This window comes from Bos javanicus, chromosome Y (assembly GCF_032452875.1).
Source record: "Bos javanicus breed banteng chromosome Y, ARS-OSU_banteng_1.0, whole genome shotgun sequence".
Taxonomy (NCBI): domain Eukaryota; kingdom Metazoa; phylum Chordata; class Mammalia; order Artiodactyla; family Bovidae; genus Bos; species Bos javanicus.
The window spans coordinates 3,725,783-3,743,518 of NC_083898.1; the positions used below are offsets into that span (position 1 = coordinate 3,725,783).

Below are 17,736 nucleotides of genomic sequence, written 5' to 3' on the forward strand. Positions count from 1 at the left end.
ATTTGGGATTTAGACAAAATTTGCTATTTAAATAAAGTTAGGTCAAGCCCTAAACAATCTATTTAAAAAAAAAAAAAAGAAAGAAAGACTCTGCATCATGTAATAACCTACATTGGAAAAGAACCTAAAAAAGAATAGATATGTATCTGTATAATTAAATCACTGTGATATACATCTGAAACACAACATTGTAAATCAAATATATTTCCATTAAAATTTGTAAAGAAAGCTTTTAAAATACAAGGTTATAAGGAAAAAATCTAAAGAAAGTAGAAGGTATATATGAATTGAAACAAAAATAGAAAACAACAAAAATAAAGCTTGTTGGGATAATAAAACAAGAGCTGCTTCTTGGAAAAAGAAAATCAGAAACACTGATACAACTGTGGCAATCTAATAAGGGGAAGAGGAGGTTAATTCCAATACTAGAAATGAGAAATGGAATGCGGTTCTGAAAGGATAATGTTCAACTCTGAGTGGAATTACTTTTGTTTCCGGAAAGATCCAGTCAAGCAAAAACCTGGGGAAAGAAAGGGAAGGAAAGAAAGAGGAAGAGAGTCAAGGGAAGAAAGGAAGAAAAGGAAAGGAAGGGAGAAAGAAAGAAAAGGAAATGTCTCAACAGATGTTGTAAACTATCCAATAAAACAATTCTCTTTAAAATCTAAAAACAGAAATAGAAATTCATTAAGCCATATCCTCATTGCATTTGATGGTACTAAGCACAAGAAAACCCATTTACACATCACTGTTTAGAATTTCTGGCCAACACAATAAGATTATTTTAAAAAATAGAAATAGAAATATGCCATGTTATTTGTAAAAATATGGACAGCAGAAATATTTTTGTAAAAAACATTTTATTTCTATAAATAGTAATTTTACTTAGAATGTTTTGGCAACATTAATAAAACAATAAATTTTACCTGAAAGAACAAGCAAAGTAGACAAGGAATTCACAAAGGGCAATAACAAAATAGTGATCTTGACAGATATTCAATACATTTGTAAACAAAACAAAGTGTCATTGCCTGAAAAAAATACAGAGATATCAACAGAAAAACAGAGGAAGCTCCTGAAAGAACTCAACTCGCTATTAACCATATTTTATTTGCAGGCACAGAAACTGACTCAAGCTAATTCTAAGAAGCAAAGCCCTGATGTTATTATCTCTTCTCAGTTTGTGTGTGTGTGTGTGTGTGTGTAAAGTAGGAAATTTAGGCTGGAGAGGGAAGAAGAGGGTATAGACTTAAAGTGCCTTTAAGGAGGAGGAAATGGAGGGGGTTGAGGATTTCATTGTGTGATTTGAACAGCACTGGTGAAGCTCAAACAAGGGAGGTAGCAAGCCATGCAGGCCTAGGGGAAAAGCATTTCCAGAAGAACAACAGTTGCAAAGTCTTTGGATCGGGAAGAAATGGAATTTGCTTGAGGAAAAGCAAGGCCAGTGTTCTCAAAAACAGGGCACCAGTGGGGAAAATAGTAGAGTAGAATGACAGAGAATGGAAGAGAGGAAGTAGTCAGGGACCATATCACTGGGACCTTTTTATTTGGCAATAGATACAACTTGTACTCCTTAGGAGCATACTTCAGAGCAAACAACAGTAACTGTGTTCAAAATACTAAGCAACAATAAAAACATATAAATAAAACATTTCATATTTTTACTATAGAAATAGAATAAAGGAGATAAGAATGCAATAGTCTGTACATTTATTTATACATAGAGTTTTCACCTGAGACCAGGACACAAACACACACACACACACACACACACACACACACACACACACACACTTTATACACCTAAAAGTGGTTTAAGCTGACACTTTGCAAAGTGCTTTGGCCCAAGCAAATTAACTGGAAAGGCCTAGTAATATACTCAAAGTGCAAATCAATCAATCAAGCATTGAATAAATAAATACAATCTACTTGTATTTGAATTTACACTCAAGAAATTACCTAAAATGGAGACAATAGACTTACTACAGCTTAGTCATCTGTAGTCCATCCACTTCATGTCTGAGACGGATGCTAACACCTTGGTGATTACCACTTTCCAGCATTTTGTGAAAGCTTAGAGCATTTAAGTAAATTGTGGAGGGTGGGGGGAATAGTGGGAAGAGACAAAGAGGAGGAGAAAGGAAGAGGAAACGGAGAGATTTCTCCTGGCATAGGTATACAGCCAGGATCCCAGGTTCCTTGAATGGTGCACAGAGATTGCTAGGTACCTGTGCCAGAAGTGGAGAAGGTATGGCATTCAACTCGAGGAGGAGACTCAACTCCAGGAACACACAGAGGAAGCCAAGTGTGCTGATGTTCAGGAACCTGCAGAGGTCCAGCCCCGGCTGATCCAAGGTATTCGAAGGAGAGACAGCTTAGGTGACCTATTCAAATGTTAATTAGAGATATAAAGAGTAATAGAATGAGGATAGCTCAGTAGGAAAATTCAGTGGAGAAAAGAAGCTGAGTAGCTTGGTTTACGCGGAAAATCAATATAACCCGTGACACTAGGTTAGCTCTGACCACGGAGGCCGCAGGCGCCCTCTGGAATAGCAGAAGGTGCCCCACCTTAGACACCTTCTCGAGTGGGTCTTAAAAGCCCAGGCAAATAAATGGTCACAGAGGATATCTGCGCTCCAGATGGAAACTCAGCTGGAAGTTAAGGAGTAAAATGACATGGGGAGACCAAGCTCTGGTGAGCAAGGCCCATAGCTTTATTTTCAACAGGGGCTTTTATAACCTAAGCTACACATAGAGGATAATAGGGGATGCAAAGTCAGCAATTTTTGATCCTTATCAAAAGCCAGGGTTTCTTTTCTGCAAATTTATCATATACAAATGGTTTATGTGATTTACATCATCTTCTGGCCAGAAGGCCTATTAACATTTTATGGCTCTTGACAAAGACTTATGAACCATAAGACTTTTCTTCTCTAAGAGTAATTATTTTAAGGTTTTGCGCCATCTTCTGAAGATAAAATTGCATTCCTATAGGGCAGATGTGTAATGGGTTTACAACAAAGGAAAGAATTTATTACCTTAAGGGTCTAAAGTTACTAACACCAAGGCCACTACTTATTTTTTCTACATACCAACTATTAATTAATACATATTCAAGGATACAATACAGGGGATGTGAAATCTTGGCAACAAACATTGGCTCATCAATGAAATCCTTTACTAGTTTATTCTGACACTTTCTAACTCTCTGAGAGGTTCTAAGCTATTTGAATATCTTAAGCTTCCTGTGCCTCTCGAGGCTAGGAGACTGTAAACAATAGTATTCATAGCTGTAGGAGTCCAGGTAAGCTTGTCAGGCGAATTAGAGAGCCATCTGAGGGGTTCGGGTTTAAACACTCCTAATTGCCCAGGAACTTTATTAATTGGAGCTGTAAGTTAACTGTTTGACAGAGAGAGCGAGATAGTGGTAGGGGACAGCCCCCAGTAAAGTCAGAGGTGAGAGCACAAAGCAATAAGGAAGGCAGACTCTGGGTTTTGGGGGGTAGATGCTCGAGAATATCCGGGGGGACTCCTGAGGCTCAATCCCACCTTTGCGTATGCCGAGCCTCCTTCCTCATGACCTTTGTCATGAGTGGAATGCCTCACCAGCTCCCGGCAGGAACCAATACTTAGAGGGTACCCTGCAGGTCTGTGAAAGAGCTCTTGGAGACCGCAAGAAAAAAGGTTTCCACAAGTATAATCACAGACTAGATAGCTGGATAGAGTAGAGGAAGGATAATAATTCTATGACCTGATAATTACTGAAATAAATGAGACAATTCCTGCACATCAGACGGTGTCAAGTAAGACTGAAAATCAGTATTAGTTTGATAAAATGGTAAATTACACACACAAAGAATTAACTGTTAACTGCAATACATTCGTGTTCAAGGCAAGATAAGATACAAAACTGAAATCTTCACATGTTCAACTAGGGTAAGATACATGTAACTGGAAAAGGTAAGGAAAAGTTATATAGAGGGTTTAATCACCCTGGACCCTTTGTATCCACTACATTTACTATTCTCAGACAACTCCATTGTAGCTTAAGGGTAAGAGAATTAAAATTAGCCCAATTCATAAACTGAACAGATTCCCTGTGTTTGATCCTTTTCAGTTAAAACTATGGGTCCAGTGCAAATCAAACTGGATGTCAAGGCTTTTTTACTTGGGAATCTTAACTTGCTTTACTACTATGACTGAGACAGATATGGCTACTTCACTGTGACTAAAGGCTAGCCAAATGGGAAAGGGGATGGAATGAATCAAATTCCCCTTTTGATCACTCAACAGGAGGTCCACAGGCACCAGGTCCCATTCTCTTAACTATCTCTGCTTCTCCAACTGCAGTCAATGATAACACAGGGCCTGCTTGATGCTTGCAGGGGCCTCTCACCAAACACAGGCATTTTAACGGGTGGCTTCCTTGAGATGTCCCTGGGCTAGGTAAAGACACTCTGAGACAGTGTTCCTTCTGCCTTGGCTCCATGCCTGGAGTGAATGCATGCCTCTTCCTCAACTGGGACAAGAAGCCACAGCTCTCCACTGACTAAATCCCATGTCTGGTCCAAACTCACATCATAGCTTCTCCATCAACTTCTCCACACCAGGCTTTTGGAGCCAGGGCCCTAGATCAGCAAAACAGAGGCACTTCAGAGAGTTCAGCAGCACAAGGGACCATACCATAACAAAGCCATTCCAATCTGGCTATATAGTTAATACTGAGATCTTCAAGGCATGAAAACAGTTGAAAATTACGTTGCTAAAACACTCTACAGATTATATGTATAGTAGAGCTTTCGAACTTACAAATAACATGAAATACCAAAATAGGTTGTTACTTTTCCTTTCTCCACCTCTCTCGTTTTCTCTTTCTCTCACACACACACGCACACATACTTTTTTAGTGTTAAGACAATTGTATGAAAAACAGGTAATATATTTTTAAATAACATCTCAATATTCAAACAAAACTATACTTCATGTATTTAAAACAAAAACACATAAATTATGCATTGGTTTCTCTACATTTATTACTGAATAATGCTATAATTGAATTTTTTGTTTTTAATGGAGTTTATAACTTTGAAATACTTGCTTCAGACTTACTTAAAGTAGAATTAACTGGGTTTTTTTGACCTCCTACTTTTAGATTTGGGGGGTGATGGTTCAGAATCAGATGCGTTCACAGTAATGGATGCTACTTCCACCAATCCTGGTTGAAGGGGTTCCAGTGATACCTGAATAACAACTTTTGTTTCAGGAGGTAATCCTTCTAGCTGCTTAGGCTTCTTAAACATTTGATGACACTGGGTCTTGTGCTCCCTTTTCTCTTTACAAGTTAAAAACTGTAGCCGACATTTGGAACACTGGTGAAAACTCTTTGCCTAGTGCCATCTATATTGACATATGTATAGTGTTGCAGTTTTAAAAATTTGGAGACAAAAGGGGCAAAGTAAATTCTTAGTGTTACCATGGTATGCTCTGAAATGTGCATCCACATCTGCAAAGAATGATGATCTGTAACTGCAAACCTGGCATACATAGGGCATTTCACCAGGCTTATGATTATCTTTCATGTGCTGTAAGAGAATCTGATCTGCCTCAAAGGACAATTCACAGATTTTACAGACTGTGCAGGGCTCCTGGGAAGTGTGGACACTTTCAATATGACACTGCAGCTGGAAGGGCGTAGGAAACTGGCGGTGGCAGTGCTGGCAGGTGGTGTGGTATTTCCAGCTGTCACCTCTCAGCCTCTCAAGTTCCAAATGGTGCTTCATGTGATTCATAAACTCAACATTTTTTAGAACCTTCAAGCAGCTGTGGCATTTAAAGGCTGTGTGAGTTTTTGGTTCTGGCTGCCCATCTCCTATATGCTGTCCATAGTAGAAGTCACGAAGTAACACAATCAGATTGCCTTCTGTGGGATCAGCAATCTTATTTTGACTTGATACACTTGGAAAGTCAGTTTTTGTCAATACATTTCCCCATAAAGGACTTACAGGCTTGCAATGAACATTGTCCTTTGGAAAAGCTGTTGGACAAGGTTCTCCACTCTGAACATGGCTTAATGAGGTATGAACACTGTCTGGTGTGCTTTGCTGAGTAGTCACTGTATGAAAAATACCTGAAAGGGACAAAGCTAAAGAATGTTCTCCTATAACTCCATCACTGAGTGTAGGCCTTTTGGGACTTGTGCTATTTGTTTCAGAAGTGGAAAGTCGCTTTGATACATGAGGACTTTTATCCATATCTCCTGCAGAAACTGCTGTTTCTACTGGATGCTGCAATGAACTTGTGAAGGTAATCAAAGGAGAACATAACTCTGAAAAGCTATTAGGCATTATTTGTGGTGAAATATTTTTATAATCCGCTTTGGACAAAGGCTCAATAATAATAGGACTATCTGTTGATCTTGATTCAGAGACAGAAACTGGCAAGACAGTCTTTGCTTCTGATGTAGGAGTCACATGACTAACAGGCTGTAATTTCTGAGCATTATCTTTCCTGAAGTGACCATACCTATTTCTCCTTGAACAAGAACCTGGGGTAACTCTGTTCAGTACGTTTGAAATGACTGGTTTTGAATTTGAGGTCATCCCAACAAAGATCACATCATCATCTTCATTTACATGTTCCACTCCAACCAAGATCAGTTCAGCATCTTCATCATTTACTAGTTTGGTTTCTCCCTCGCTTTTCTGTGGTTCTGGCTCTTGTTCTTCTTCACATGACATCCATGGTGGTTCCATATTTTAAATACTTTTTTGTTCTTGGAGGGTGTGACCACAAGTCCCAGTGCTTCCTTTAAATAAACTGCCACCTAGGTATAAATATACTACATATTAGTTAAGTACAGAAAAATGTGCTATTTGGTTATCTCCAAAACTCTAGGGTAGTTATAAACACCCTTATCCTACAGATAAAGATACTGAGCATCAAAGAGACTAAATGACAGCTGAATAACCTATGACTAGAAGTCTACATGACTCAAGAATCATAGCTTTGTCCCATGTTGATTTTAATCTCTTCTAATTAAAAAAAAAAAAAAAAAACAAAAAACAGAACACCCCCACTGATCATTAGGAGAAATCACATGTAAAGGACGAGTATTTTTACAACTGCACTATTGTACAGTGTATAAAAACATGGACTTTGGAGTCAAAGAAGATTAAGCTGGAATTCTAAGTTAATCACACACCAGCTGCATCTTTTTGGGCAAATTTATAACTTTTAAATGTGTTTCCGCACCTTAAAGACAAACATGCTTATTTCTTAGACTTAAGGTTAAGCTCTTTTTAAAAAGCGTCTGCTATTTAATGGCATCTTGTTTTGTAGTAAAATTGTAAAAAAAAAAACTTATCTTAAATGCACATTACAACTGATTCACAAATACTAATTTCATAAATGTTAATACAGAAAATAGGTAGCAAATTCAAATATAAAGTATCTAGACATAGTTAACAAACAGCATAATTCAATGTCAAGCACTTAACACAGGCCTAGGAAATTGAGAATGAACTCTCTTGATAATCTCACCCCCAAATCCACACTGATATATCCTAAATTTCTCCCTCTAATCCTGACTAAACTTAAATCCAACAATGCTTCATCCTTCATTCCACATGTCTCTTCCCCACATATCAGGCAAAGTCATGCCAGTATTTCTCTAATACCAATATCAGACAGAGACATCAAACACACACACACACACACACACACACACACACACACACATACACACACACACACAACGGATATTCTGTATGAATACAGATGCAAGAGTCCTCAACAAAATACTTGCAAACAAAACCTAACAACATATAAAAAAGATTATATACCATGATCACGTGGGATTTATGGAGGTATGCAAAGTTGGTTCATTATATGAAAGTCAATCAACATGATGCCATTTTAATACAATAAAGGACAAAAAACACATCTGCCTGCAGAAAAAGCATTTCCCTGAATCTAGCACCTTTTCATAATAGGGGTTAAAGTAAAACACTTAATAACTAAGAACAGAAGAGAACTTTCTCAAAGGGTACCTGTAAAAGACCCACAGCTAACATCATACTTAATAATGAAACACTGAAAGCTTTCCCTATAAGATTGGGAACAACACAAGGAAGTCTATTCCAAATGATTGGGAAAAACACAAGGAAGTCTATTCTACACTTTGGTTCAATATTATACTGGCAGTTCTATAACCAGAGCAATCAGGTAAGAAAAAGGAATTGTTGTTGTTGCTTAAAACAAACAAACAAACAAAAAAACAGCCTTCAGAATGGAAAGGAAAAAGTCAAAGTATATTGGAGATACCATACTTTTATATATAGAAAATCCCAAAGAAACCACAGGTATTAGAATTAATAAAAAGCTTGAAGAATATAAGATAAATATTTTAAAAATCAATCACATTTCTATACAGTAGCAACAAATGTTCTGAAAATGAAGTCAAGTAAACACTTGACTCTACATTAGCATTAAAAAGAATACTTAGGATGTCAGAAAGAGAAAGACAAATATCATATTGTATCAATTACATGTGGACTCTAAAATATGACACAAATGAACTTATCTGTGAAACAGAAACAGACTCACAGACATAGTGAGCAGACTATGTGATTACCAAGAGAGGAAGGGTGGGGGAGGCATAGATTGGGAGCTGGTGACTAGCAGATGCAAACTATAATGTTAATATATAGAATAGGTAAAAAGATCCTACTGTGTAGCACAAGGAACTATATTCATAATTTGTGATAAACAGTAATGGAAAAGGATATGAAAAAAATTGTTCGTGCATGTGTGTGTGTTTACATATGAAGGAAAGATAAAAGGAAGGAAAGGAAAGGAAAACTCTTGGCAAGTATGTACAGAAACTGGACCTTGTGTGTTATGGATAGATTTTAAAATGGTGCAACTGCTACAGAAAACAGTATAAAGCCTCCTCAAAAAATTAAAAATAGAACTACCACATGATTCATCAATTCCACTTCTGAATATAAATTAAAAAGAAGTTAACATGGGGTCTTGAGATATGTGCACAGCCATGCTCAAAGCAGCACTAATCACAACAACTAAGAGGTGGAAGCATCTAAACATCTATCAAATGTGATACATACATATAATGGAACATTATTAAGCCATATAAAGGAAATTCTGCCCCAAGCTACAACTTCATGATCACTTAAGACATCAAGCCAAAAAAAAAAAAAAAAGACATCAAGCCAAAGGAAATAAGCCAGTCATAAAAAAGACAAATACTGTATGTTTCCACTTATACGAAATATCTAATATAGTCAAGCAATAGAAAGGAACAAAGTGGAATGATGGAGTCCAGGGTCCATGGAAACAGGGAAGAAAAGAGGAGTTGTTTAATGGGACAGGTGATGGGTACAGAGTTTCAATTTTGCAAGATGAAAAGGTGTAGAGATCTATTTCATAGCAATGTGATAAGGAATTCCATGATATTTCAGAGGTTAGGACTCCAAACTTTCCTATCAGGGGCCTGGGTATGATTCTCAACCAGGAAACTGTCATTTAAGCTGCATAGAACAGCTAAAAAAATGACAACAACAACAAAACAACACTGTGACTCTGTGTGTGTGTGTGTGTGTACTTGTGTGAGTTGCTCAGTCGTGTATGACTCATTGTGTCCCCATGGACTGTAGCCCACTAGGCTCCTTTGTCCATGGGATTCTCCAGGCAAGAATACTGGAGTGGGTTGAAATTTCTTTCTCCAAAAAGGCTGATGAAATTGTGTGAAATACTTAGCATGTAAAAATGGTTAAAATGGTAAAAATTTAAGTTAGATGTTTATTTTTTACAACAATTAAAAAACATCTAACAAACAGGAAAAGAATTTGAATGGACTTTTCACCAAATATATATACAAATGGCCAATAATCACAAAAAATACTGCTTAACATGACTGAAAGTGAAAGAAAGTGAAGTCACTCACTCATGTCCGACTCTTTGCGACCCCATGGACGGTAGCCTTATAAGGCTCCTCTGTCCATGGGATTTTCCAGGCAAGAATGCTGGAGTGGATTGTCATTTCCTTCTCCAGAGGATCTTCCCAACCCAGGAATCGAACCCAGGTCTCCTGCATTGCAGGCAGACACCTTACCTTCTGAGTCACCAAGGAAGCCCATAACAAAATGTAAATCAGTCTCAGTGAGATACTACTTCACACCTATTAGGTTGCTGCTGCTGCTAAGTCGCTTCAGCCGTGTCTGACTCTGTGCGACCCCACAGATGGCAGCCCACCAGGCTCCCCCATCCCTGGGATTCTCCAGGTAAGAACACTGGAATGGGTTGTCATTTCCTTCTCCAATGCATGAAAGTGAAAAGTGAAAGTGAAGTTGCTCAGTCATGTCCGACTCTTAGCGACCCCATGGACTGTAGCCCACCAGGCTACTCCATCCCTGGGATTTTCCAGGCAAGAGTACTGGAGTGGGGTGCCATTGCCTTCTCCTACCATTAGGTTGGCTGTAATCAAAAAGAGGAATAATAACAAGTGCTGCAGAGGATGTGGAGAAAAGGAATCTTCATATATTGTTGATGTAATTGCTGTAAAATGGTACAATCACTTTGGAAAAGTGGTTTGTCAGTACCTCAAAAATTAATATACAGTAGCCACATGATCCAGAAATTTCACTCTTTTGTATATATCCATAAAAAATGAAAATGTTAAGTCCATGCAAAAACAGTGTTCACAGCAACATTACTCACAATAGCCACAAAGAATACACCATCCAAATATTATCCATTAGTTGATGAATGGATAAATAAATGGTGGTATACGCTCACAATGGACTACAGGTAAGCCACATACCATATTGATATACCATATTCAGCCATAAAAAAAAATGTGCTGCTATACAGCCATGAAATGGATGAATCTTGAAAATACACAAACTAGGGGACTTCCTTGGAGATCCAGTGTTTAAGACTCTGCCCAGGTTCCATCCCTGGGCTGGGAACTAAGATCCCACATGCCACATAGCTAGATAAATAAATATTTGAAAAGAAAACATGGCATCTGAATAAAGCCAGACACAAAGGTCACACATTGTATCTGGGAGAACTGTAGGTAGAAGAGAAGCAGGAAAGAGAAGCATTCTGTAATCCAAATGAAACATTTTTTTTTTCCAGGGAGGAGGAAATGAACTGCTCTAATAAAGGCTGCCAATAAATTAAATAAAATAACAACCTCAGGCTCTACTACAAAGCCACAATCATCAAGACAGTATGGTACTGGCACAGAGACAGAAATATAGATCAATGGAAAAAAAAACAGAAAGCCCAGAGGTAAACCCACACACCTATGGACACCTTATCTTTGACAAAGGACGTAAAAAAATACAATGGAGAAAAGACAATCTCTTTAACAAGTGGTGCTGGAAAACTTGTCAATCACTTGTAAAAGAATGAAAGCAGAACACTTTTTGGAGAAGGCAATGGCACCCGACTCCAGTACTCTTGCCTGGAAAATACCATGGACAGAGGAGCCTGGAAGGCTGCAGTTCATGGGGTCGCTAAGGGTCAGCCATGACTGAGTGATTTCACTTTCACTTTTCACTTTCATGCACTGGAGAAAAAAATGGCAACCAACTCCAGTGTTCTTGCCTGGAGAATCCCAGGGCCTGTGGAGCTTGGTGGGCTGCTGTCTATGGGGTTGCATAGAGTCAGACACGACTGAAGTGACTTAGCAGTAGCAGAACACTTTTTAACACCATACACACACAAAAAAACTCAAAATGGATTAAAGATCTAAACATAAGACCAGAAATGATAAAACTCCTAGAGGAGAACATAGGCAAAACACTCTCCGACATACATCACAGCAGGATCCTCTATGACCCACCTCCCAGAGTATTGGAAATAACAGCAAAAATAAACAAATGGGACCTAATTAAACGTAAAAGCTTCTGCACCACAAAGGAACTATTAGGAAGGTGAAAAGACAGGCTTCAGAATGGGAGAAAATAATAGCAAATGAAAAAACTGAAAAACAGCTAATCTCAAAAATATACAAGCAACTCCTGCAGCTCAATTCCAGAAAAATAAACGACCCAATCAAAAAATGGGCCAAGGAACTAAATAGACATTTCTCCAAAGAAGACATACAGATGGCTAACAAACACATGAAAAGATGCTCAACATCATTCATTATCAGAGAAATGAAAATCAAAACCACAATGAGGTACCATGTCACGCCAGTCAGAATGGCTGCAATCCAAAAGTCTACAAGCAATACACGCTGGAGAGGGTGTGGAGAAAAGGGTTACACTACTGATGGGAATGCAAATTAGTACAGCCACTAGGGAGAACAGTGTGGAGATTCCTTAAAAAAAATAAGAAAAAAAAAAAAAAACCTGGAAATAGAACTGCCATACAACCCAGTGATCCCACTGCTGGGCACACACACTGAGGAAACCAGAATTGAAAGAGACATGTGTATCCCAATGTTCATTGCAGCACTGTTTCTAATAGCCAGGACATGGAAGCAGCCTAGATGACCATCAGCAGATGAATGGATAAGAAAGCCATGGTACGTATAAACAATGGAGTATTACTCAGCCATTTAAAATAATACATTTGAATCAGTTCTAATGAGGTGAATTAAACTGGAGCCTATTATAAAGACTGAAGTAAGCCAGAAAGAAAACACCAATACAGTATACTAACACATATATATGGAATTTAGAATGATGGTAACAACAACACTGTATGCAAGACAGCAAAAGAGACACAGATGTATAGAGTAGTGTTTTGGACTCTGTGGGAGAGGGAGGGGAGAATGATTTGGGAGAATGGCATTAAAACATGTATAATATCATATTCGAAATGAATCGCCAGTCCAGGTTGAATGCAGGATACAGGAGGCTTGGGGCTGCTGCACTGGGATGACCCAGAGGGATGGTATGGGGTGGGAGGTGGGAGGAGGGTTCAGGATGGGGAACACGTGTACACCCATGGCGGGTTCATGTTGATATGGCAAAACCAATACAATATTGTAAATTTAAAATAATAATAATAATAAAATTTTTTAAAAATAAAAAAAAATAAAAATTGACCACTGAGTTAAACATTTGGAATTCACTGGTGACCTTGACAAGAGTGGATTTAAAGGAAAATGAGAGAAATGGAGATAAAAAAATTCTACAAACAACTCTGCAGAAGTCCATAATAAGAAAACATAAAATAAAAAAAGCAGAAGCAGGATGTGTCACAAAAGACAGATTTTTAATGAGAGGTGACATTATAGTCAGTCTGTTTGCTGATGGGAACCGTCCAGAGAAACAGAAAACTTAATCCAGGACAAAGAAGAGACTTGCTAGAATATCACTGAATAAACAAGAATTGAGTAGAAAATGGCAACCCACACCAGTACTGTTGCCTGGAAAATCCCATGGACGGAGGAGCCTGGTAGGCCACAGTCCTTGGGTTTTCAAAGAGTCGGACAGGACTAAGAGACTTCACTTTCACTTTTCACTCTCATGAATTGGAGAAGGAAATGCCAATCCACCCCAGTGTTCTTGCCTAGAGAATCCCACAGATGGGGAACCCTGGTGGGCTGCTGTCTATGGGACTGCACAGAGTCAGACATGACTGAAGTGACTTAGCAGCAGAAGCAGCAGCACACAAGAAGTGTACACAAGCCAAATAATTCGCTCACAGTAACAGAACTGAGATCATATGAAGAAAGGCTGGCATGGTGGATTAATGGGTATGGTCACCAGCCTTCAAGATGACCCTGTGAATCACATGTCCTGATATTCCCACCCCTATGTAGTTCTCTCTCAAACTATCACAGGGTTGACCTGTGAGACTAAGCAAATAGAGAAGTGTAACGTCTGAAAAAAGACTCTGCACTTTATCGTGGGTGCAAGTTCTTTCCTGAATCACTCATTCTGGGAAAAGACAGCAGCCTCCACACGAGCAGCCCCTTGGAGAGGCCCACAGAAGGAGGAACTGAGGCCTCATGAGTACAGCCAAGTGAGAGAACTTAGATTCAATAAGCCAAGTCTTCAGAGGTTGCCAAACCAGATAAAAGCTTGACTACCACCTCAGGAGGGACCCTGAGGCTAAACTACCCAACTGGATTCTAGACCAATAGATATCAAGTGTAAGTTCTTTCAAACTATTCAATTTTGAGATAATATGTACAACACAAACAGTTTGAGTTATAATATCATTCACATCATACTTACACACAGAAGAGTTCTCCTATAAATATGGTAAAACTTAAAAAACACAAAACAAACCAAGACACCTAAAAACAGGAGTTGCCTGGCAGTCCAGTGGTTTGGTTAGGACTCAGCCCTCTCACTGCCAGGATCCTGTGTTTGATCCCTGGTTGGGGAACTAATATCCTATGAAGCCACATGTTGTGACCAAAACCAAACATGCTGTCAAGTTCAAAGCTGTACCAGCAATAGATAACTATGCAACAGAGCTGTAGGCACAAGTTGCTGGGCATAGAGCTACCTATCATCTTGTTTACTGGCATGAAATGAACTCAGATGTTCCCCCGCCCCCATCCAGTGGAGTTCAATTACTTAATGAAATAAAGCTCTTAAGGGTGCAAAAATGAGCAAGTAATCCCATGTAAACATGTTAAATCACAACACATTTTCTCTGAATGAACCACTTTATTCATTTGGCCACGCTGCTTGGCTTGTGGGGTCCCAGTTCCCTGACCAGAAATTAAATCCAGACCACTGCAGTGAAAGCCAAGAATCCTAATCACCAGGCCACCAGGGAACTCCCATACCTTCATTACTTTGCTTTTGTAGCTAAAACCTTAGGATATGTGCATTGCCCCATTTTAGCCTCACCAAGTGGTAGGAGTCAGCTCTACACAGCTTAAAACCCATGGTGCTCTTACTTTTTTTTTCTTTCAAGAATGCAGGAGAAAGCAAGCCAGTAGCCTCCCTGCCTGCTTTTAATGTTGCAACTCAGAGAGCTTCAGAGTGACCTGAAACCATGATTGCCCTGAAGTCACCACCCACAATCAGGGTCAGCTAATCCCCAGGAAAACTCTCTCTCCACAGCAACATGTCAGCCCATGAATGAAAGGAGAAAAACGGAAGGCAAGAAAGACACAACTTTGTTCCTTATTGTAAAAATGTCTGTCACCTTACCTCAGGGGCACACTGAAAACCTGAGTGCCCTTCCCAGGCAGGAGAAGGTCACATCCTGGGGTTGGGCAGAGGGAAAGGTCAGGGTGAGTCACCTCTTCTGGAAACGTTCTATCCCCCAGGCCCTACCTGGTCCTACCCTACGGATGCTGACCAGGTGTCACACACTCAACCAGAGCGAGTGATTGAACTCCTCTTCCCTGAGCTTCTTCCTCCCATCTCCCTTCTCTCAGTAACAAACAAACAAATATCTCATCTGCCAACTCTCCGAACCAAAGGCCTGAATCTCGGGGCCCCCAGGAGAGGCAGAGCAAACAGGAAAACGACCAAAGCGCCGCGGCAGTGGAGAGGCCACTAGATCGATTTTTTTTTTTTTTTTTTGCTGTGCCCGCCTGACTGTGTCTGGTTGCAGAACCGGGTTGGGCCCGAGTCACAAACCCGCCGTGAAGACTTGTGTATGTGTGTGTGTTTAAATATATTAAGTTCCACAGGAGACCTGGGAGGGGCGGGGGGCTGGGGGCATGACAGGCCCTTTCCGCGAGCTGGCTTGTCCCACCCCTAGGACAGGAAGGCTGCTGGAGAGCTGCTCCCACCCAGACTAGAGAGGGGAGAGGGCGAAAGGGGCCTGGGGCCTGTAGGCCCGGCCTCACGCTCCCTCCTGAGGGCCCGTGGGCCCTCACAGGCCGCCCCGCCGAGCAAGGCCCCGCGCGATTGGGGACCTGAGAAACCCTTCCCTGGGCACCCCGGCACCGCTTTGGCCGCACCAGGCCCCAGTCCTTACCGTCCGTTGGCGGCAGTGCCAGAACTGCCGGCAGCTCACCTGCACCTCGGCGGTCCCTGGGTTAAGCCTGAGGAGGAAAGCCCGAAGAGACGACGCCTCCTCAGGCCTGGGACGCCGCTTCAACTGCCGGCGGGCCCGCTGCCAAGGATGATTGGTTGCCAGGTGTTGGCGCCTGCAGTCGGATTGGCCGTAAGGCCGAGTTGGGCATGCGCGCGCGGTGGCCACCTCTGGAGGCAAACGCTGGAGGCGTGGTCAGGCTGAACCTGAATCTGAAGTGTCTTGGGTCTGTCAAGATTGCGCAGCTCACCAAAGGGGAAAAAAGAAAAACAATAGATTGCACAGTCGCCAGGGCACAGGGCTGAGAACGACCTCCGAGTCTACCAGGGGACTTCAATGATGGTGTCTAGCACTCACAGCCCTCAGGGGTGACCTGCCCCTTGCTTAAGAAACTTGACCATACACCTGGATCTTGAAGCCCCTCCTCTTGGAATTCCATTTCCATCAATGCAGGGCAGCCTGCCCCCGTTTTTGCACAGCTAGAGTGAGCTGAGCCGAGAAGACAACGGCAACCCACTCCAGTACTCTTGCCTGGAAAATCCCATGGACCGAGGAGCCTGGTAGCCTGCAGTGCATGGGGTCGCTAAGAGTTGGGCACGACTGAGCGATTTCACTTTCACTTTTCACTTTCATGCATTGGAGAAGGGAAGGGCAACCCACTCCAGTATTCCTGCCTGGAGAATCCCAGGGACAGAGGAGCCTAGTGAGCTGCTGTCTATGGGGTCGCACAGAGTCAGACGGGACTGAAGCGACTTAGCAGCAGCCTAGTGAGCTGAGAATGAGGTTTACTTCTTTTTTTAAAATTTTAGAGCCTTACACTTTTTAATGGCTGAGGAAAACCGAAAATAATATTATTTTCTGACGTGAAAATTGTGTGAAATTCAGTTTTTGGTGTCCTTAAAGTTGAAACAGGGACTTGCCAGTTCCTTTGGTTATTGTCTATGGCTGAAAACTTGATCAATCGCGAAAGATCATATTCACAAAGCCTAAAATAGTTCTTTTTGGGCCCTTTACAGAATCTTTTTAAAATGCTCTGTTCTGCTGGAAGTCTCCTAGTAGTCATATGGGGGAATAAAGTCTTGGTTTTGTTACAATATTTTCTTCTCTATTATATTCATTTTTCATTCTTTATTAATTTCATTCCTTCTTATCACTATAAGTTTGTTCTGTTGCGCATCTTTACAACTTTTTGAGATAGTTATTTGTAACTCTCATTTCTCTTATATGTAATGCTATAAGTTTACTTTAATTTGTTGTTGTTGTTGTTCAGTCCGTCAATCATGTAGGACTCTTTGCAACCCCATGCACTGCACGCAGCACACCAGGCTTCGCTGTCCTTCACTATCTCCTGGAGTTTGCTCAGACTCATGTCCATTGAGTTGGTGATACTATCCAACCATCTCATCCTTTGCTGCCCACTTCTTCCTGCCCTCAGTCTTTCCCAGCATCAAGGTCTTTTCCACTGAGTTGGCTTTTCACATCAGGTGGCCAAACTATTGGATCTTCAGCTTCAGCATCAGTTCTTCCAGTGAATATTCAGAGTTGATTTCCTTTACGATTGACTGCTGGATCTTGCTGTCCAAGGGACTCTCAAGAGTCTTCTCCAACACCACAGATCAAAGCATTAATTCTTTGGCACTCAGCCTTCTTTATGATCCAACTGCCACATCCATACATGACTGCTGGAAAAACCATAGCTGTGACTAGATGGACTTTGTCAGCAAAGTAATGTCTCTGCATTTTAATATG

General features: G+C 40.6%; 1 protein-coding gene across 2 annotated transcripts in view; it reads right to left on the reverse strand.

The window, feature by feature from the left end:
• Positions 1-2,114: 2,114 nt before the first annotated feature.
• LOC133243829 (zinc finger protein 280B-like) overlaps positions 2,115-17,736 on the reverse strand; it is a 65,533-nt gene continuing 49,911 nt past the window's right edge. The window contains exons 1-3 of one of the 2 annotated variants that reach the window (XR_009735210.1): positions 15,970-16,097; positions 3,621-6,820; positions 2,115-2,322 (exon numbers count right to left, since the gene is read on the reverse strand). Coding sequence is in view for 1 of the 2 variants with exons in the window: in XM_061410558.1 (XP_061266542.1) it covers positions 5,385-6,749 (1,365 nt within the window). In the remaining variant the exon portion in view is untranslated. Of the gene's footprint in view, positions 2,323-3,620; positions 6,821-15,969; positions 16,098-17,736 lie in introns of those variants that run through there. The other variant, XM_061410558.1, reaches the window with a different exon arrangement.